The 22,573-nt window shown below is 38.2% G+C and overlaps 3 protein-coding genes across 3 annotated transcripts; 1 reads left to right on the top strand and 2 right to left on the bottom strand.

The window, feature by feature from the left end:
- Positions 1 to 6,367: 6,367 nt before the first annotated feature.
- On the bottom strand, positions 6,368 to 8,478 carry LOC113350845 (zinc finger BED domain-containing protein RICESLEEPER 2-like). Its single transcript, XM_026594954.1, has 4 exons — positions 8,434 to 8,478; positions 7,322 to 8,213; positions 6,779 to 7,225; positions 6,368 to 6,626 (listed from the first exon to the last, which is right to left on the bottom strand). Exons 1-4 carry the CDS (start codon positions 8,476 to 8,478, stop codon positions 6,601 to 6,603), a joined length of 1,410 nt encoding a protein of 469 aa, XP_026450739.1. The 3' UTR covers positions 6,368 to 6,600.
- Positions 8,479 to 11,061: 2,583 nt separating this feature from the next.
- On the top strand, positions 11,062 to 14,856 carry LOC113347370 (receptor-like protein kinase 7). The gene is made up of 2 exons (XM_026591016.1): positions 11,062 to 13,844; positions 14,206 to 14,856. Exons 1-2 carry the CDS (start codon positions 11,288 to 11,290, stop codon positions 14,619 to 14,621), a joined length of 2,973 nt encoding a protein of 990 aa, XP_026446801.1. The 5' UTR covers positions 11,062 to 11,287; the 3' UTR covers positions 14,622 to 14,856.
- A 3,266-nt stretch (positions 14,857 to 18,122) lies between these two features.
- On the bottom strand, positions 18,123 to 21,605 carry LOC113347371 (tubulin alpha chain-like). The gene is made up of 4 exons (XM_026591017.1): positions 21,200 to 21,605; positions 20,151 to 20,385; positions 19,694 to 20,064; positions 18,123 to 18,984 (listed from the first exon to the last, which is right to left on the bottom strand). Exons 1-4 carry the CDS (start codon positions 21,290 to 21,292, stop codon positions 18,328 to 18,330), a joined length of 1,356 nt encoding a protein of 451 aa, XP_026446802.1. The 5' UTR covers positions 21,293 to 21,605; the 3' UTR covers positions 18,123 to 18,327.
- Positions 21,606 to 22,573: the final 968 nt, after the last annotated feature.

The following is a 22,573-nucleotide window of genomic DNA, read 5'->3' on the forward strand; positions in this document are numbered from 1 at the left end:
AGGAACAGGATCTTGAGAGCCTACGATAAAGTTGTAAAGCCACGAGTTTTTAAGGTAGGATATCTGGTGTTGAAGACTGATAAACACATTCAACAAGAAAAATTTTCTCCAAAATGGGAAGGTCCATACGCGATCACCAAGGCTTATAATAGTGGCTACTACAAGATTGTCAAAGAGGATGGAGGTAAATTGGAAGTAGTCATCAACGGGAAGTGGATCAAGGCATACTACGCCTGATCATCATTCTATTCCTCGCTGCCTCACTATGTAACAATCAGGCATTTTTATTCTTCTCATATCTTAGTTATCAAATTTTTTGTTAGTTTATGCATGTTAATATAAACTCCATTCGCTTAACAAAACCCAATGCAATTCATTTTCCAAAGCAAGGTTCAAAACCCAAAAAGAAAGAGACGATCAAAACGTTATTGCGCTTACTTATTCATAACAATAAATATAAGTGTGACTCAGAAAAGGCCATCCAACAAGTTGTAGTTCCTTGAAAGCATCATTTTCAGTCTCTCCTGATACCTTTCAGTCCTACTCTTCAAATTTTGGATCGCGTGTTCCACCCTCTCAGATTCCGCAGCCATGGCCTTCTCCTCTTCCAAAATAGCTTTCGCAGCAGGAACGACATTGGCGATGATACCGGCTCGGTCAACTTTGATAATATCAAGGCACTTCCGCAACCAGCCCACGTTGTACTCCATGGATTCACAGGTAGATATCATGTCTTCCCACTTTTCAACAGTTGATTCAGCAACATCACGTATGTATGTACCTTCCATCTCGGCAATCATGGGAAGGATACAGTTCACCGTGGTAACTAAAGCAGACGAGCAGCGCTGCACCACGCTTCTAGTTGCAATATGTCCGTACCTCACTAGAAAACCGCCAACATCCCGGTAACTAGAATATAATCATTTCATGTGAACGTCGAAATGCAAGCCAGCATTGAAGTACTCGTAGGAGGAGATACCCAAATCAGCGTCTTCCAGGTCAGCAGCAAGCGAGTTTGAGCTTGAAGGGAGAGGAGTGGTTAAATCATCGTCGTCAGCCACTGTTACACATGTCCCAGAAGGATACCTCTACAAAAGGAAGAAGAAAAGATTTTGTTACCTACCGGTCGTGGCCAACAAATACATATTCACAAGTAAAAAAAAGTACCGGTATGATCTTCTTGACTCGAATGATTCAGACATGAGAACCGTCACGAGGCTCAGGGATTCGACCGCTCTAAAAGAAAAGGATGATTAGACGCCAAAAGAAAAAAAAATAAGAACTACTACTTCAAAATCAGAAAATATTTAAAATCATACTCTGGATACAAGCCGCTTGCGTTTGGCAGAAGAATCTGGCTGAATCGAAAAAGATGATCCATTTCTGTCTGACATGACGAAAGGCTAGAGTTTCAGCAAGAGAATATTTATCTCAGCACAATAAGGGTGTTTTATCTTCCCTGTATATATATATATATATATATATATATATATATATATATATATATACACGGCAGAAACTCTAGAATGAGACTGAATGGGTGTAACAAAGTTCATCCGATAAACGAGGATTCGACACCAACCAAGTCATGCTTCTTGTTGAAACCCTAATTAAGAACCGGAAAAGGACCGTTGGATGGTCAAAGGAAGGATGCGTCCAGCTCAACTCCGGGTCCTAGTCAGTGTATCTGGAGGATGCAAGGAAGTCGTTGTCCCAAATTCAAAGTGGCGCCACTTCCCTGCTACAGCAATGAACAGAGATTAACACAACAAGGAGAACCAGCTGCTGCAAGCGAATACACGGGCGGACGAGCAAATAATAAAGAGGGAGGAAGACCCCCTTTTATACGCACGACGCTTTGGAATTCAAGAGGGAAAGGGTTTCCTTTCTTACCATGCATGGGGGAAGGCAGCTGAGCCCGCGAGCGCCAACGCTCCATGGCTGGACTAACAGTGCACCAGTGTCGCCCTGCAAGGGGATAAATCCATTTAAAACTGATGAGTGAAAAAAACCTCTTCGTTCATTTGAGCAATTCAATATATGTATGAAATTCACTCAGAATGGTGCGTGTAACAACAAATCCCAAATATTCTGTGAATTCTATTTTTTACCAGCATTATTCGCTAATGCATGACTTGCCTAGTATTTTCCTAAGCTATGTTCCCATCCGAACTCTCAATATTGACATAACATGACGATTGAATGTTCACTCTCAGCAGGGTAACATGAATCTCCCGAAGTGCCAGTGTTGAGATCTGCATGGAAGTACTCACATATGCTGCATCACTCTCTGACAAAGAGAATTTTGCATCGACGCGCTTTTAAGTTAGCTCGAACGAACACGCTTAAAATCCTTAAGGAAAATCTAGACTGTTAACAATAGTCTCGGAAATGATCACGGCCACATGACTTGGTCGCGCGATTCAACAAACCTAAACTGCTCCCGGCGGAATAAGGCAACCACCGTAGTGACTACTGGCGGGCCCACTAGTGCCCCAGTCGATCGAGTCCTATTTAGCTCATCCGCAAGCGCTTCAAATGATTATCACAAACATGAGTGATCGCGCTGTTGAAGAAGAGAGCTAAAACGAGCTAGACCGACCAAAACGGTCTCAGAAACATCACGACCGTCCGACTTCACTGGCCTAGTCGGACGGCTTGAATTTTCCTATAGACGATTAAGGAAGTGCTGGTGTATTCAATGGTGTCCCAGCATCTCCCTTGGTCGATCGACCTGCCCGCTACAATCCTATAGGGTTTTAAGTCGTTTGTCCAAACTAGGGAAAGCACGATATTTCAAAGCCATAATTTTGGGTTGCGGCAGTATATTATTGTCGCAAATCATCACATCCATCCAACTTAGCCAGCCTAGTTGGACTACTTAGATCGCGTTTCAAACGATCAAGGAGGTGCCAATACGTTCACTGCCGGCCCAATATTATCCCCAACCAATCGACAGTTAATGGCACAACAAATTGTTCGATTGAACTAGGGTGGACTCGGCTGCTTTGAAACCCTAATTGGTGTTTACGGCAACATCTTACAGCCGCAAATCGATCACGACCATCCATTTTCTCCAGACGAATTGAGTGGATTAGATCTAATTTTAGATGGCCCACGAGATGTCAACATGCTCGCCGGAAACCCATCTTTACACATGGTCGATCGATCTGTTCGAACTAGCACTTAATGCCTCGGATCGCTCGCCCAAAAGAGGGTTCGCCGCGTGGCCCCTAAACCCTAAAATTGCGTCAACGGCAATACACAACTGCCGCAAATCATCTCGTCCATCCAACTTTGCCAGCCTAGTTGGATGGTGTAGATTTATTTTTAGAAAACTAACAAAGTAGCATTGTGACCACCGGCCATCCCTCCTTCACATGGAGTGATCGACCAAGAGACAACTCGACCATAGGGTCCTCAAACGATTACCCAAAGATGGTCGGTCGTGCTACTTTTAAGACGCTCAATCCGTGACTGATTCGATCAAGCTCAAAAACAGCGATGCTTCTAACACATCGATTATTTTCAGCTACTCGCTTAAAAGCGATGCTTCATACACATCGATTATAAGCGATGTTTTATAAATATTGGTTTCAAAAATAATTTATTACTTGACCTAAAAGCATTGTGCGCTGCTTTCAGCGACGACCCATATACTCGAGACATCAAACATGTCACAAACTGGGGAATGCTCACTGGGTATTGGTCTTGCGGTTTACAGCGTGCGGCGTGTAACGCGCCCATTACGAGAACGTGTCAGGGAATAATGGACGGTTAAAAGCAATGAGATAGTGGGTGAAGGCGTGACCAGTTTCCCCTCATAGTGGAAACGTGGTGATCACCACTCTTTACAAAACTCCACTCATCCATCGCCTAATCACTTCCACTTCCTACGAGATCAGAGTGTGCTCGAACATGACTTGTATAGATAGGATTTTCAACCTATTCAAAACGGACAAGACGGAAGTGTTATCAACACAAGTAGCCAGAAACCATTTTCTGATACAAGTCATAAAACAGACACACCTTCATAGTTCAACATTCTGATCTCAAACACCGAATTGAATCTGGAACAAACATTTCTTGGTTTAGGCCAGAGTCTTACAAATTGATCTCTCGAATCTAAAATTACTCCCGTGCAGCGCATTTGTTTAGCGTTTGAATTCGTTTCTCATCAACACACCCAAATTTACCAAAAACAACATAATCAGTTTTTACCCCAAAACACCGACATCAGGGGGAGGATCCAAGGATATGATGTCGACATACTTTACTTCGAAATTGAAGTGGTGTTGTACTCTTTTTCCCTTCGACTGAGAATAGTTTTTTCCACAGGATTTTGTTACTCGGCAAGGTTTTTAATGAGACAACAACAAACACCGAGAAGTAATTTCCCAACTAACGCTATATTCTTTACCACAAGGATTTTCTACCTTAGGATTTGCGAAGCAACTAATCAACTTCAACGGAGCAAAATTATCTGCAATGGATCATCTTTACTTGCATCTGTCACGTTGTACTCTTTTCACTTCTTCAAGGTTTTGTCCCAATGGGTTTTCCTTGTCAAGGTTTTAATGAGGCAACATATTCGAGTCCAACTATGTTCTAAGTTTGCTTAATACTGTACTCTTTTATTTAGTTCAAGTTTTGTCCCTTTGGGTTTTCCTGGCGAAGTTTTAACGAGGCAATTAACTTAGACTCGTCGATCTTTGAAAATCGTATTGCATGTGATGAACTACATGTAAAGTACGAGACAACATGTGAAGTACTACATGCGAAGAGTTGTACCAACGTTTTATTTCGGCACAATTCATCAAGGAGAGAATGAGATTTGAAGACCTACATTCGAAGCACTACATCTGGAGTTCCATTGTTGAACCGCACAAGGAGGAGTGTTAAAGGGCCCATGCCCATGGATGCGCGGTCCAAAACGGAAGTCTTTTGGTTTTCCCTTCTTCATTTATATGTAGGATATAATATCCATGTAACCAGAGAACTTATCAATAGAAATCTTCTCTTTCTCTGCCTCTTTCTTTTTTCCCATTATTCTACTGCAAAAAAATAATAAGAAGAAGATAGTGGAAATTGAATAAAAACCCCTCATTTCATGGACTTCACAAATACTCTTATCCATCAATAAATATACAATTCATCTTCTAAAATGTAATTCATTTAAATTAGAAGTCATAAATTTCCTTTCTATACTAATAATATTTAGACGAAAATCGTCATTTCATTTATTATTTCACATGATGGCGGTGGTGATGACACTATATTTTGGTATCAACTTGTGTTGTTGACACCAGATTTTGGTGTCAACTTGGGTTGTTGACACCGTAATTTAGACCTAATTAATTTCTGAATTTTTCAATTTTGTTAACAAGAAGGGTTGTTGACAAGAAGGGTTTTGGTAACAAAATATGATGTCAACTTCGGTTGTTGACACAAAAATCTCGACCTAATTTATTTTTGAATTTTGAATTTTGTTATCAACTTGATGGCGAAGGCGCAACGACGGTGGAGTTGGAGGCGATGGTGGTGGTGGCGTAGGTGACGGTAAGTTGTGGTGGTTGTGGAGTGGTGGTTGTGTAGCACCGGTGGTGGAGTTGGAGGTGGTAGTGGAGCGATTGAGAAAGAAAATTATTGATATTTGAAATGAAGAAAATATTATCGATATTAGAGTAATTTATTTTTATACGGATAAAATTTCTAATAGGTGGAGAGTATATTTATACCGTGGTAACGTATTTTTGAAGGGTTCCAAATCCATTTTATTATACATGATTTGCGCCATTTTCTATGTAACACCCAAACGGCAATAATTTGAATCTAATATTTAGATGATACTTACCTCTTGTAAGACTCTACATTCCACCAAAAATGAGCACAATTAGAGATTCCAAACTCCATCATCTACCGATCTTAATTTCACCCATTAACTTTTAACGGCTGATATTCAAAGAGGTGGATGGATAGTGGTGTTATATGTATCGAATTGTGTTCATTTTTTGTAGGAATGTAGAGTTTTATAAGAGAAACATATCATTCAAATATTAGATTCAAATTCTTTGGTTTTTGCATGGAAAATACGCAAATCATATATGATAGTGTCCATCTAAGAGTGTCCACAGATCTTCCCTAAAAAAAAAAGTTATAACGTACTTAGGCCCGCACACGGTTTGGTTCGGTGCGGTTATTGGTAAAACCGTTGACCTAACCGTGTATAGTGCGATTATCACATTTAAAATCGTAGCCGAACTATTTAGTATTCGTTTCGGTTTTTAACCGCACCAACACTATTCGGTTATTTTGCGGTTCGGTTCGGTTTTATCCATAAATAAAATATCAAAAAATTCTGACAGATTTTGTACCTGCACCTGTACATCCATTCCATACTTAACAAATAACAACTAACAAGTAGATTCTTAACCATACAAGAGTCTAAAGATCAAACAGACTTGAAGTTCAAAAGCAAGGAGTCGAAAGATCAAACACACACAATAGTCTTAACGTTTAACATAAGAAAAGAAAGTAGCACGAAGAGTTGAAGACAAGTAAAAGACTGCAGTCCATCCAATTCTCAAGCCAATCATCCCCTCAATCCTCATCCTTTCCCAAAATGTCTGCAAAGAGAATGCAAATCAAACAAAATATATATCACTTGAGAGTACTAAAATTAAATTAAGTTGACAAAAAACAAGCAATACAAATAAGATGAAATGTTGAAAAGAAATACAAATTTTAAGTCAAAAAAGAAGAGAAGAGATTCCATTACCTTCTTCAATGTTGGCATTGTCGTATGGTACATAGTCACATATGAAATCAAGACAAATGGGTTTCTGCAACCAACTTTGCATACAGAGAAGTGTTTCAACTGTCCTTCCAGATAGCGAGCTTATCCATGGAGTAAGAATGCGCTTTCCGGTACTGAATGCAGATTCAGAAGCAACTGAGGACACTGGTATTTCCAAAATATCCTTCACCGTGAGTGATAGTACCTTATACTTGGTACTATTATCCTGCCACCAAGCCAGAATATCAAAGTCCCCGGTAGATGTTTCACAGTCATCAAGCAAATAACTTTCAAGTTCTGACTTTGGATGATTAGAGTGAACATTCATTCTTCGCCTTTTCTTCCTCGACTCAAGCATATCCTCAATGTTCTCTTCTTGCACACAAACTACCATGTCATCTACACCTGCAACAGTTGTTGACCCAGTACCTAAGACATTAGCACAATCAATATTACTAAGTGATGATGATAACAATATTTATGATACAATTAGCAAGTAGATAACCAAAATTCAAAAAATGTCACCTTCCTCTACATTGGCATTTGAATACATGGTGTTGTACTCTTCATAAAGTTTTCCCATATCTTGTTTCACAGTTTTTAAAACAGTTCCAACCCTGAAATCATCTTGCTCATACAAACATTCAAGATCAAACTTCAAACCAGACTCTTTCTCTCGAGGATCAAGCAACTTAGAAAAAAACAGAACATAGTTCATATCTTCATAATCCCCCCAATATGTGTTGTACTTTCGAAACATTACTTCTGCCATCCTAGAAATATGATAATCTCGGTTTCCTATAACTCTAAGACGAAACAACTGTTCATGAATCAAAGCCAACTGCCATAAAAATTCATGTGTAGTAACCTGTATTGAAGCAAAGAACTTAACAGTAGCATCAAAGAAGATCTTTAAACATTTCACAAGACTCCTAGCATATGACCAGTCTGCAGCATATGGAGCATGATGACGGGGCTTGTTCTTTTTCTTCCTATTCTTCGTTTTAGTTACATCTCCTTTACATTCAGACTCACTAGATGAACTAAGAAAATAATCTTCACTATCAATTACAACAGTGTCATCATCAGTATTAGGTAAAGCTTCACATTCATATTCTTTGAAAATATACTTATCTCGAAAGCTCTTATCTTCTCTTTCTAACCTCTTAAAGACCTTTTCATATGGAATGGCAGCTTCAAGCATCAGATATGTAGCATTCCATCTGGTCTTCACATCCAAGAAAACCATCTTCTTACAATCAATCTTCTCAAGAGCAGCACATTCTTTGAATTTGGCTAACCTAGAGGGAGAACATGTAACATATTTGATAACTGATCTGATCCTGCTAATTGACTTGTGATACAACAACACCGCATCTTTAACAACAAGCGCAAGAACATGCGCAACACACCTTACCTGATAAAAGAATGACAAAGCATGAAAGAATCAGTAAAGATACACAAGGGATGAATGCTAATAAGGATGATAAGAAAGCTCAATAAGTATGGATCGTACCCCGCTTTTAAACTAAGAAGAATGAAAACAATAGATACCTAACAGACAAACTCCAGGACCCACTACCACTGAGATGCTACAGAGATAAGCTATAAATAACAAATGGAAGAAACCTAGTTACAACAAACTGAATTTCAAGCTCATACCATTCATAATGTCTAAACATGACTAAATTCAAATGCCTAACATTCAGAGTGCTCAACCATTCCAAAGCATTCAATTCAATTCAATAATATGAAACCCATTACACAAACCGAATTGCATTGTAATTTGTAAATAACAAAGGATTCTACTTAAGCTCGAGCAACAATTTGGGAACCAATCAGCATTACAATCATGGATTTCATCATCAAACCCTATCCACTGTACTAATTGGTCAGGTATAATTTGTAACTTTAGCAACTTAGTTACCAAAATCTCACTTCACAGCATAAGTATTACACAGACAGTTCCAACTTTTATATGTGATATGAAGCATTTAACAGAGATTGAAAAGAGTAAATAAATTCTCAAAGAGTAATTCATGTAACAACAATCATACCTCATATCAATCAACACCCATTAAAAGTTTAAAACCCTTTTGCTTACAGTCACAGATCATAAATCACTTCATTAATCAACAAACCTTTTTCAAGACATTTTACATCAACAAACCCTTTTACTCAATTTCATAATCAACAAAACCTCATAAACACTGAAGATTGAACTCAAATCAAACAGAATAAGTCAAACTGAAGATTGATCTCAAAAAAAAACAAAGCACTAGTTACCTGTTTGAGCTGACAATACTCTCTAGAAGAACTCCCTATATTTTAATGAAGAACTCCAGCTGCTGCTCCTGGCTCTTGCTCTTCAAGGTTTGAGAACATAAAAAAACAAAAAAAAAATTAATTATAACCCTAAATCGATTGATAAACCGTAATCGATTGACAACAGAAATTTGATTGATAAACAGGAATCAAACCATCTCGAGACTCGAAGTAGTGAATCAAAAGAAACTCTATAAATAAAAAAATCCTAGAAATTGATTAAAAAAAATCAATCAAGGAGAAAACACTAACTAGATCATAGAGGTGGTGGTGCTCTTGAGTCTTGAATCTTGATGGAGGTGGAGGAGGCGACTATATGCTACTGGCGGTGAATCTGGTGATGGAGACGACTGGAGAGAGACCAAGTCTCGGAATCGGAGAGGAAGTGAAGAAGAAATGAAGAAGCTGCTTGATAGTTTAGGGTTTCTAATATATATACTTTAGGGTTACTCGATTTTAGACGGCTAGGATTAATCAGGATAGTAAATCAACGGCTTATAATAATCGGTCCGGTTAGGGTGCAGTTATTGGTGGAACCGTTAGCCGAACCGAAGATCTATCGGTTATCAAAATTAAAACTGTGACCGACCGTTGATTATCGGTTCGGTATGGTTACGGTTGGGTTTGTGCGGTTACAGTTCGGTTCTGTGCAGGCCTAAACATAATGAACGTTTCCTTGTTGAAATGAGAAGAATAAACGCAATGCAGATCGTGTATGACACTTGGCGTTGGAGAATATATTCCCTCCGTACCTATTATATAGGCGGAATTTCCATTTTTTCCTTGTACCACTATGTAAGCGGAATCCAAATTTCAAAACGATTTTTTACTTATATTACCCTTATTTATTTGCTTGGAAATCATCACAATTGAGTACTGGGAATATAATTAATGATAAAACAGGAAAAAACATATAAATATATAAAACCAATAAAAATTTCTTAATCTAAAAGAATTGGTCCGTCCGTCTATATATATCATAGTGAGGGAGTAGGCGCTATGCCGTCTAGGAAGCGTCGTAACATTGCTACAACCAGAGGTGTGACGCACCGTCCATTAGTCAAATATGGCGGGAAGAACCTTCATTGCACTATCCACATTACACAACAAAGGGTCTTCCTAGATTAAAGACACGTGTTCAGATGAAATTAAGTGAGTATGAGTTCGGTCTCTCGTCCCTTTAATGAGTTTAACCCCTCAAAATCTAGTTTATATAGCTTAGCGATTTTAAAAAAGAGCATTAATGTTTTTTAACTCTATACTTTCATTTTTATCCTTATGTAAAAAAAGAATCTACTCAAAAGGTCACATATAAATTTCAGTCAAATCAGATTAGTTTTCTTCTAGCGTTAAATTATTGTAGTAGTCATGTAAGGTATTGAATTAATAGGTTGTTTGGATAGCACATCAAAATTAGCTTTTCGATTTCTGGAAATCGAAAAGCCAGGAGTTAATTTGTCGGTCCGATCTCAAAACGATTTCTAAAGGTCGAAAAATTAACTTTTGGTGAAACAAAATAGTTTTGATTTTGATTTCTATTTCTGACTTCGATTTTAAAAAAAACAAAAATCGAAAATAGAATTGTATCCAACACAGCTATAAATTGATTCGATGTTTTCTGTTACTTGGTTGCCTAGCCTAAGCCACCCCTTAAGGCATTTGTCTCAACAGTTAATGGAGTATAGTGTTGGAAATCGCGAGAGGCTCACCAGAGCAGCCACACTGCACAATAAAATCTAGTGTCTGTCTCCATTGCGGAGCAAAGCTTCCAAATATTACAAAGAATGAAGGCCTAACTCAAATTCTATACCTAAATATATAGGACCTCAACTCTACAAAAGCATCCATCCTTTTAGCTCACGTGTGCTTAAACCAAATCCAGGTCCCACATAAACTTGTCATTCCATTACATCTCTCAAAGAACTTTCTCCCCTTCTTGCTCATCATATACATCCTTCCTTCCCCTCTTCCACTTTTAAGCTAAGACTCAACAAATAAACAGCTCAAAACAGAAGTCTTCCTCTTCTACACTTCATCTTCTTCTTCTCTTTTCAGAGATTCCCAAAAATGGGTGCCTTTTCACACTAATCAACTAAAGTAGTCCAGGAGTAAGAGCTTCTTCTTTCAGGAATTGTTTCTTCCCACTTTCAACTCAACCCAGGAATTATGACTAATAGTCTTAAGTTCCTTCATATCTTGCTTCCTCTGTTTTTCCTCTGTTTCTCATCACATTTCTCTGCAACAAAATCAGACGAGCTTCAAATCTTACTCAAACTAAAATCATCTTTTGAAAAATCAAATGTTTTTGATACATGGGTTTCTGATTCTTCATCTCCTCCGTGTAATTTCACTGGAATTCATTGCAACTCCAACCAAAATGTCAAAGAAATTTCACTCTCCAATAACGAGCTTGTCGGTTCTCTCCCACTCAATTCCATCTGTCAGCTTCAGTTCCTCGAGAAACTCGATTTTGGTAAAAACTCATTATCTGGTTCTGTTACTGAAGATTTGCAGAGTTGTAGTAAGTTGACTCACTTAGATCTTTCTGGTAATTCATTTACTGGTTCATTTCCAGAATTCTCAGCTCTTACAGAACTAACTTTGTTGAATTTGAATATGAGTGGGTTCTCTGGTTCATTTCCATGGTCATCTCTAAACAACTTGACTAACCTCGAGTTCTTAAGCGTCGGTGATAATCCTTTCGACGGAGCTCCGTTCCCTGTGGGAGTAGTGAATCTCAAGAAACTTTACTGGTTATATTTAACAAATACTAGTATCGAAGGACGAATCCCGGCTGAAATTGGAAATCTTGTGGAGTTGAAGAACTTGGAACTTTCATCCAATAATTTATACGGAGAAATTCCAGCTGAGATAGTGAATCTGAAGAACTTATGGCAACTTGAACTCTTTGGTAATCATCTCAACGGAAGTTTACCGTTCGGTTTCAGAAATCTGACTAATCTCAAGAACTTCGACGCGTCCACGAATGAACTGGAAGGTGATATTTCGGAATTGAAGTTCCTGGATAAACTAGTTACTTTACAACTGTTCGAGAACAATTTTTCAGGTGAAATTCCGGAAGAATTTGGTGATTTCAGGTATTTGGTAAATCTATCTCTTTATATGAATAAATTTACGGGTACTTTACCGCAAAGTCTTGGTTCTTGGTCTGATTTTGATTTCATTGATGCATCTACAAATTCATTAAGTGGTCCAATCCCACCAAATATGTGCAAGAATGGTAAAATGACAGCATTACTTCTACTCGAAAATAATTTCACTGGTGGAATTCCGGATACCTATGCTTCTTGTACTTCAATGAATCGATTTCGTGTAAGTAATAATTCACTTACCGGTGTAGTTCCAGCTGGGTTTTGGGGATTACCAAATTTGGATTTCCTTGATCTTGCTATGAATCAGTTCCAAGGTCCGGTTACACGTGATATCGGTAACGCCAAGTTACTCACTCAGTTGATTCTCAACAACAATAGATTTTCCGGAGAATTACCTTCAGAAATCACCAGAGTTTTAAACTTAGGAGTACTGGATTTGAGCTTCAATCAATTCGAAGGTGAAATACCGTCGAGTATCGGAGAGCTGAAGGAACTTGCTAATTTGGTTTTACAAGAAAACATGATTTCCGGTGAAATTCCAAGTTCGATGGGTGCTTGTGTATCACTAAACAATATTGATATGGCGGGAAATTCTCTTTCTGGTAAAATTCCGTCGAGTTTGGGTTCATTACCTTCATTGAATTCCTTGAATCTTTCAAGTAACAAACTTTCAGGAGATATTCCGTCTAGTTTATCATCATTGAAATTCAGTCTTTTTGACGTATCGAATAATTTATTATCTGGTTTAATACCCAAGGGTCTCTCCATTGAAGCATTCAGAGGAAGTTATTCCGGTAACCCGAATCTATGCAGTTCAGATCCTGATTTCTTAAGGCCATGTTCTTCAGGTTCTGGCACTTCGGCTCAAACCCGAACAATTATATCTTGTTTCCTTGCTGGGATTACGGTGCTACTTGTCTCCCTGGCTTGCTTCATCTTCGTTAAAAGGAGGTCGAGTAAAGATGACGATCGTTCGCTAAAATCAGATTCTTGGGACTTAAAATCGTTCCATGTGTTGACGTTCACGGAGCAAGAAGTCTTGAACTGCATTAAACAAGAGAATGTGATCGGGACGGGTGGCTCTGGGAACGTTTACAAAGTCTCCCTGGATAACGGAAACATCGAGCTGGCTGTGAAACATATTTGGAAAGCAGATTCCATCGGTGGTCGAAGAAGCAGTACTTCAATGTTAATGAAGCGTTCAGGAAACATGCCAGAGTTCGACGCAGAAGTAGCAACCTTGAGTTCGATACGACACATAAATGTGGTGAAATTGTATTGCAGTATTACCAGTGAGGATTCAAGTCTTTTAGTGTACGAATATCTACCTAATGGAAGTTTATGGGACCGGTTACATACTTGCCGAAAGATGGAGCTTGACTGGGAAACAAGATATGATATCGCAATTGGTGCTGCCAAAGGCTTAGAATACCTGCATCACGGTTGTGATAGACCTGTTATACATCGAGATGTTAAGTCAAGTAATATCCTCTTGGACGAGTTTTTCAAGCCTCGAATTGCTGATTTCGGGTTGGCGAAAATTGTTCAGGCTAATGCTCCCAAGGATTCTACTCATGTCATTGCCGGAACCCATGGATATATTGCTCCAGGTAACTTCTTTTAGTTTCACTGCAATAACTCGTAACTTAACATATTTTTGCACCAAAAACAAAAAAAAAATGACAATCTTTTAGAATCTTGGTTTCCAAACAAGATAGCATTCAGAAAACAACAACTCATAGCATTTCATTTTTTGTCTTCCCGTATGCACAATTATTATTTGTCTGGCCTATCAATTTTCTCCCTAACGCAATAAATCCAGTACTTGCTAAAACATGTCAACTTTTTCGGCAAGCTTACAAATCTGGCGTGATTTGACGCAATATTTCATTTTCCATGGTCCCAGTAGTTTTTCGTTATTTTGGGGACGACTTCATTCAGTATTGACTTTATATGTGTAAATGTGCGCAGAATATGCATACACGTACAAAGTGAACGAGAAGAGTGATGTGTACAGCTTTGGAGTTGTATTAATGGAACTCGTAACCGGAAAACGACCTATCGAACCGGAATACGGAGATAACAAAGATATCGTTTACTGGATATCGAATAAAATGACTAGTAAAGAAAGTGTCATGGATGTTATAGATTCAAGTTTCCCCGAACCTATCAGAGAAGACGCAGTGAAAGTTTTGAGAATTGCTGTTTTGTGTACAGCTAGACTTCCTTCATTGAGACCTTCTATGAGGACTGTTGTTCAAATGCTTGAGGACGTCGAACCGCCTTGCAGATTGGTGAGTATCAAAATCGGCAAAGATGTCGATACCGATTCAATCAAGAAATCATTATCAAGAAAAGATTCAATCAAGAAAGATAACTTATTTTAGTTTGGAGATAAAAAGCTCACAGCATTGTCTTCTTGAGGAACGGGGTCGGGTATTAGACGATCAAAGAAGATCGTTCGTTTGTAACCAAATAGGTTGAGAAGATGAGGGGATGTTGCTTGAAATGGTCCCTTTTTGTATCATATAATTACACCAGTAGGTTTGAGTTTATGTCATATGTAAGTAAGCTTTTTGCCGCGTTAATGAAATCCTTAAGCAGTCTTCTATGGCTAAACTATTTCTTGCCGAGGTATGCTGGTAGAGAATGATGGCTAACCCAATTACAAACATACTTCTCAAAATGGCTCAGCAAATGGTACTTGAGGTTTCTTTCTAAAGAAAATCGTTAATCAAATATATTTAACGGCTATTCAACACACGACTAATAGTGCGTTTGGATACACATCCAGAAATAGCTTTTCGACTTCTAAAAAGCAAGAAGTCAATTTGGATATAAAATTTCAGAACAGAAAAATCAATTATTTGTGAAGCGAAATGTTTTTGCTTCTGACTTCTACTTCTGCTTTTGGTATCCAAATACGCTATAAGAATCGGCAGAGAATTGTGAGCAAAGACAGCAGTCATTTGTTGAGAAGTGTAAGCAAACAAAGATGACTCCACTATTCATGTCTTAGTCATATTGCCAAAGATCTAGTGAATATCAAGTTTACTTCTACAAGCAATGAACCTTATCTTGAGAAAACCACAGCAACTCGTGTTAGCAAGTGTATTGGTTTTTAAAGTTGTGGTAGGTGTTTGATTCCCCTATAGTGGTGTGAATAAGACTTGCATGATTTCTTCACCTTTAGGGTGCGTAGAGTTTGAGTAGACAGGCAAAGAAAAGGAGAAGAGTCGCACGGTCTTCTGATGGCTCAATAATGGAACTCGAAAAGGACCAGAGAAAAGAAAACTAAGTTATGATTGTCCATTTGATATCTAACGAATACAAAGATCAAAAGAAAAATGTGTTAATTAACTTGGGCTTATTCCAATAGTTGCTATTGCCAAAGCTCCGACATCATAACAACCTTAAGCTTTCTTTCCATTAAGATTTTGTTCGGGCAGCTTCAAAATAGACCTTTTGCTTACTATTTAACCAATCAAATGAACGTAACCTTCACTCCGAACCAACCACCTCCACTAAGCTCGAGTTGGACTTATCATTTTTTCAAAATTATATCTTTACTTTTATTTATTTTATATTTTATGACAATTTTTTAACCAAAAAACGTTCTCCACTGAGTTCCTGATGAGAATGTTAAACTGTTTTTAGTGGGAGCGCATTGAATTGCATAATGCATTTGTTGAAATCATCTTCTTGTTTTAAATAATGGAGGAAGGAATTATTAAATGAATAAACAAGTTATCGACACAATTCTTGCTAACAGTATTTTTGATTTTTCTTCCATCTTTAAAGAAAAACCGGCCAAATGATTATAATATCAGTCTTTGCCTTAGTGTAGTGAATAGAATATCCAGCTAGGGGGTCTGCTTTTTGTAGCATCAATCAACTGTTAAAGAACCACTTCATCTCCTGCTTGCCTCATGATCACATGGAGAAGTACCTTTTAGTCAATGATGTCATGCTTAAGCGACAAACTGCTAAACATTATGAAGTATAAGATGATTCTGAAATTTAACCTCATTAGGCTATAATAGTTGTTTTAATGGGATTATTTGTTATTTAAAGATTGATCTCTTTGCTGAACACAAGGTGGATTTTCTTGTCTCATTTTACTTTAAAGCTGTAAGTGTCTGGTAAAGTTTAGAATAGAAAGATTAAATAACATGGGATGACAATGCTTGCTGGAGTGTACAACGTACAAACAATTACTCACAGACAAAGTGTTTATTCTAATGGGTCAAATGTAAATTTTCTACTTCACATGAATCCCCTCTCCATATCGCAATCGGGAAGGCTATATGTAGCACGAGAGTCCCGTGTGTAAGTATGTACAGATATGACATCTTTTGATGCAATACCGGACATATTTTCTTGCCACGGCCAACCTGATCGGTGAAGGTACTTGGACGCTAAACAAACTGTTGAAGTGTCTGAGCATCCAACTCAAAATCAATGTCAGGTCGTTCCATGTTATATGTTTTAGTGTTAGTTAAGAGAATGGCGGCAATGTGATAGTGGTGAGACTATTATCCTTCACACAAACAAATGAAGCAAGGGATGTTTGGTATTTGTTTTCGAAAGTTGGTAACAACGTACGCTAGTACACAAAGATCAAGCTATGACAACACAGAAACTTTGAGAAAATGAAATAATATATGTAGTGAAATTTCAATTGTTTGATCCTAGATAATGATTATTGGGGCTGTGAGGCAAATTTGAGAAAAAGAATCATTTCACTGGGACTATACAACCTATTAGAGATTTCTATAATTCCAGTACTTAAGCAAACACATGCGAAGGTATCAAGACGAAGAAAATCGTCTTTATACAAGGAACAAGTATACAATGACAGAGTAGTACAAGGCAACATGGGGAGAAGCTGTGATGCGCGAGAGTTCAACTGAGTGTTTTGACAAGGGCTTGGTCATTATGCTATAGACTCTTGATCAGCGAGAATGAAGAAGGGGTACTTTGGAGTAGCAAAAAGGCAAGGCGGATATCGAGGTAGAGCGTACATGCCACATCGAGAAGTTGGTCAGCCTAAGATTTCTTGTAAGTAGAGGTAACAGACCTGCCAGTCAAGCAAATGATCTAAACTTAATCTCACACACTCAAGGAATATGGCTCCCGCTGTCTGGGTTGTTCTGATGGTGTGCTTCCACAAATAAGGAGTGGGATCGAGACCTTGGTGTACCAGTGCCGCAGCAGCAACAACAGTTACGCAACATTGATGGAGAGAGACAGAGAGTCTGTGAAGGCTATGGCTGTTCAGATTAACTGGAGGTTTTCTTTTTTCTTTTTTGGAAAGGAAGATTAACTGGAATTCAAAATAGCACTTAACATCTTAATTCTAGAGATCAAAAAAGTGTGCTCGAACAAATTCACATCTGACACAAGTAGTAATACGAGACATTCACATGACGGTTCTAGTTATCAAAAGGAAGAAGTGATACAAATTCACATGACATACGATACAATTAGCAGTACAACCATTCCAATTAGTTTTTGTGTTGGGGTACAACTGATGTGGGATCGAGCCTAGGTGTATTTTTGCATACGTTTTTTTCCTCTTTTCTAAAAACACTGTCGGTGTCAAAGGGAAATAAAAAAGTGAATCGCAAACTAGGACACATTTGATATATTATCTAGGCATAATCTGGTAAAGAGGCTGCGGTAACAACTCCCTGTTACCTTCGTGGTTGTGTTGCTGTGTTAGTAGTAGTATACAAATACAACCAATCTTGCCACAACACTACAATTGTTATGTCTAGTATACCGGATACAACTAATCTTGCCACAGCAAAACAATAACACCTATAGAAGTTGCCGCTACACATCTCACATTCTAATGCCTGAGCATTTAGTTTTTCAGAGTATGCTGAATGCAAGTTTCCAAAAGCCATTCATCATTTCCAGAAACTTTCCTATTAACTACATCCAAATACCAATATTTCACACCACATAACCATGATTATTAAGAAAACTTAAGAAACATACAAGTCTTTCATCACCATCAAACAGGAACAGAAAACAGCAAAGAACTAGTACAGGCTTGTTGTAAATCATTATAACTTCTTCTAAAGCTCAGTACTCATCTCCCTCATCACCATCGTCTCCCTCAGCAGACTCGGCACCAACCTCCTCGTAATCCTTCTCAAGAGCAGCAAGATCCTCACGAGCTTCAGAGAATTCTCCTTCTTCCATACCCTCACCGACATACCAGTGAACAAAGGCACGTTTGGCATACATAAGATCAAATTTGTGGTCAATGCGAGAGAAGACCTCAGCAACACTGGTGGAGTTGGAGATCATGCAAACAGCTCTCTGGACCTTGGCAAGGTCACCACCTGGAACAACAGTAGGTGGCTGGTAGTTGATACCACACTTGAAACCAGTTGGGCACCAATCAACAAACTGGATAGTTCTCTTAGTCTTGATGGTGGCAACAGCTGCATTAACGTCCTTGGGAACAACATCACCACGGTACATCAGACAACAAGCCATGTATTTTCCATGGCGAGGATCACACTTGGCCATCATAGATGAAGGCTCAAAAGCACTGTTAGTGATTTCAGCAACCGAAAGCTGCTCATGGTAGGCCTTCTCAGCTGAGATGACTGGGGCATAGGATGAAAGCATGAAGTGGATTCTAGGATATGGGACCAAATTGGTCTGGAACTCGGTCACATCAACATTCAAGGCACCATCAAACCTCAATGAGGCTGTGAGGGATGAAATCACCTGAAACGCCAAACAATGAACATGTCAGAACTTCAAACTCAACAGCAAATGATTTTTCAAGTATTGGCAGCATATACATAAGGAAGAACATTCAGAATCTCAAAAGGAGAGTAAATGGCAGATGAATAAGCTCCGTATCAATGTTAAATTCTTTATTCAACACCAAACAATGAACATCCACAGCAAATGATTTTTCAAGTGTTAGCAGCATATACACAAGGGAGATCTTCACGATAACTGAAAAGCATCCACAATCTTAAAAGGAGTGTAAATAACAGATGAATAAGCTCCATATCAATGTTAAGAAATTTACAACCAACTTAATATAAGTGTGCTTGTATTCTTCACTCATTTTTGAAAACATTAGCACTGATGTCAGGTTGGGAACATCAGTAGGTGAATGTCTATGAAACAATGTGGAAGTATGATTAGGACTAGGAGAAAAGGTACTACAGTTACAATTCAAGAAAAAAAAAAACTAACTAATGTGTTGCATGGTGTTAGCAGTGATGTCAGGTTGGGAACATCAGTAGGTGAATGTCTATGACATCAGGTTGGGAACATCAGTAGGTGAATGTCTATGACACAATGTGAAAGTATGATTAGGACTAGGATAAAAGGTACTACAGTTACAATTTAAGGAAAACAAAAACTGACTAATGTGTTGCACGCTATTAGCCATGATTTGAAATGCAGTCAAGTTTTATACCTGAGATACAAGACGGTTAAGGTTGGTGTAGGTAGGGCGTTCAATGTCAAGCGAGCGCCTGCAGATATCATAGATAGCCTCATTGTCGAGGAGCACAGCAACATCAGTGTGCTCGAGGAGAGAGTGGGTTGAGAGGACACTGTTGTAAGGCTCAACAACAGAGGTGGAGACCTGGGGTGATGGGTACACAGTGAAACCAAGCTTTGACTTCTTTCCATAATCAACTGAAAGACGTTCCAAAAGAAGTGACCCCAATCCGGAACCAGTACCTCCACCAACTGCATTAAAGACTAGGAAACCTTGCAGACCGGTACAGTTGTCAGCAAGCTTACGAATACGATCCAAGCAGAGATCAACAATCTCTTTGCCAACTGAAATTAAAACCAAAAGCTATTAATACCACACCAATAAGAAATAATAGGATACTTAAGAGATACAAATAAGAGGTTTCAATTACTTGTGTAGTGTCCACGGGCAAAGTTGTTGGCAGCATCTTCTTTGCCGCTGATGAGTTGCTCAGGGTGGAAGAGTTGACGGTATGTTCCAGTTCTTACTTCATCAATGACAGTGGGTTCAAGATCTACAAAAATTGCACGAGGGACATGCTTTCCAGCACCAGTTTCACTGAAGAAGGTGTTGAATGCATCATCTCCTCCGCCAACAGTCTTGTCACTGGGCATTTGGCCATCAGGCTGCAACAAGAAAACCAAAAGTTCATTCAGTAATGAGCTTAACTGCTTAAGGCACGAGATAACGTAAAACTAAATTCAGACAAACCAGATTAACCTAACATGTGTAGATCTAAATAGTCTTGTTTCAAAAAAAAAAAAGAAAAAAGAAGGAAGTCTATCATACAAATGATCTTCAACTTGAAAGAAAAAAATGTTGATGTCTCCAAGAAAAAAGTGACAAAATATTATGCTAAAAAATCATGTGAACCAAAACCAGTCAGATCCGTGAAGCAATTCCCATCTCAACAGATCAAACCTCCAATCCATATCACAGGGAACAAATTATCGAAATTATAGAGATTGTACGAGAAAGCATTCCAACAATTAACAATAAAAATTCAGCTACAGCAGGTAAATTAAGAAAGAAACTTCTCAATTTTCAAATCATAAACGCATGGATCTAAGAAAACAGCAACTAATAATTCATTTCAAAAGAATTCTAACAATGCAAGTAATTAAACTACAACATATTGTTTAGGCTATCTCGTATCAATAGATCTATCATATGAATATCAAAAAAGAGCAGGACCTACAAAGGTGAATTGTATTACCGCAATTCCCATTAACACAAACCAAATCAACACAAAAATATGACGAACTACATAATTTTTCTTACGGATCTAACAACCGATATCACTAATCCAACGAAAATCTCAATAACGCAACGAAACAATCAATCTCTTATATCTTCACAAGTCAAACCACAGATCTAATCAAAATCAAATGAATCGAGATAACAAAAAACACAAATCGTAATACAGATCCAGATTCATACCTGGATGCCATGCTCGAGGCAGTAAAGTTCCCAGCACGCATTTCCAACTTGAATACCAGCTTGACCAATGTGAATTGAAATGCACTCTCTCATTTTCGATGATTATCAAACAAAAATTGAACAAAAATGAAGAAGATCGAAGAAGAAAACTAGAAGAAAGATGAGCGTTTATTAAGACGCTCTTCTTTTTTTTTCCTTGGGTTTCCTGAGAAATCTTTGTTTCCCTTTTATTTATATAGTGTTTGAGAAAAGAAGAATTAAGATTTGGATCTTAACCGTAGTTAGTTGTAACCCTAGTTAAGGACGGGTGACAACGAAGCATTATGATTCATACAGCTTAACCACTCACCTAACTAATTAACTATTTTCTGCCGCTTTAGTTCATTTCTTGTTGCTTCAAAATGACTAAAATGTCGTTTTTGTTTAGGCAAATGCCTACGAGTATTTGGAAGATAACAAGGTGGTGTCAGGCTGTCACCCACTGAAACAGTTCATGCTGGGTCCGGTTTAGAATCGAAAAAGCTAAGGGTGGACCAAAATTAGTGTACCGACTATCACCCACCATCAAAATCTACCCATTGGATGCTGTTTTAGGGTCCCATTCAAATTCTAAAAACCCCATGCTTATCAAATCCTGTGGTGGAGGAAAAGTTGACCAAATTGTCCATCTATAACGGTCCGCTCCTAACAAGGTCGGTCGAGAATCGTGATTTAGCAAAATGTTACATATTTTCAAAACTTTCCACCATCAGGTGTAGCAAAAGTATACGTCCATTGTTGTTCAGTAAGGATCAACCACGGGTCCTAAGGATCCATCATTTTTTGATGAAGGGTTTAGATGGTGACACGTCATGAAGAAAAAAGTGAGGAATAATTGAGGGGTATATAATAGTTTCGATGTGATTTAAGAAGAAGGAATTACGTGGGAGACATAAATTCAAACCCAACTCTATCACTTCGGTAGAAGATGACCTAAGAAGTCAGAATCACGAACATATAGCTTTTATTTAGAAAATTTATATGAGTGTGGTACCATTTCCCGCTCCCTTCTCCTCTAAACTGTCAGAGATTTCATTTCTCCATAATTTTACGGGACTTTTATTAGCATGTAATAGTTAGGTCATATTTCATTTTGTTCTCTCTTTTTCCCTAGATTGATATCAGCTAATTATGTAATCATCCCTAAATAAATTCAGTAAATCCTCATGATACTCATATTGTAGTCACAAACATCATGAAATGCCTAAAGTCAAAAATCAATGGGACCAGATACTTAAACCAAAATACACCTTATACAGATAATTCCATAGGTCAGACAATTCTGGTACCAAGAACCTTAGGAAATAATAAATATATCAATATTACAACTCTGAC

Source organism: Papaver somniferum, chromosome 2, assembly GCF_003573695.1.
Source record: "Papaver somniferum cultivar HN1 chromosome 2, ASM357369v1, whole genome shotgun sequence".
NCBI lineage: Eukaryota > Viridiplantae > Streptophyta > Magnoliopsida > Ranunculales > Papaveraceae > Papaver > Papaver somniferum.

Bases quoted from the DNA above. Each gene is read 5' to 3' on its own strand.
- LOC113350845 (XM_026594954.1), bottom strand. From the start codon at position 8,478: ATGTTTAGACATTATGAATGGTATGAGCTTGAAATTCAGTTTGTT. The intron at 8,214-8,433 runs GTAACTAGGTTT...TTCTTTTATCAG, and splicing joins AGCTTGAAATTCAGTTTGTT to GTAAGGTGTGTTGCGCATGT. The intron at 7,226-7,321 runs GTGACATTTTTT...CTAATGTCTTAG, and splicing joins AAATGCCAATGTAGAGGAAG to GTACTGGGTCAACAACTGTT.
- LOC113347370 (XM_026591016.1), top strand. From the start codon at position 11,288: ATGACTAATAGTCTTAAGTTCCTTCATATCTTGCTTCCTCTGTTTTTC. The intron at 13,845-14,205 runs GTAACTTCTTTT...AAATGTGCGCAG, and splicing joins CCATGGATATATTGCTCCAG to AATATGCATACACGTACAAA.
- LOC113347371 (XM_026591017.1), bottom strand. From the start codon at position 21,292: ATGAGAGAGTGCATTTCAATTCACATTGGTCAAGCTGGTATTCAAGTT. The intron at 20,386-21,199 runs GTATGAATCTGG...TTCTTGTTGCAG, and splicing joins GCCTCGAGCATGGCATCCAG to CCTGATGGCCAAATGCCCAG. The intron at 18,985-19,693 runs GTATAAAACTTG...TTGGCGTTTCAG, and splicing joins TTAACCGTCTTGTATCTCAG to GTGATTTCATCCCTCACAGC.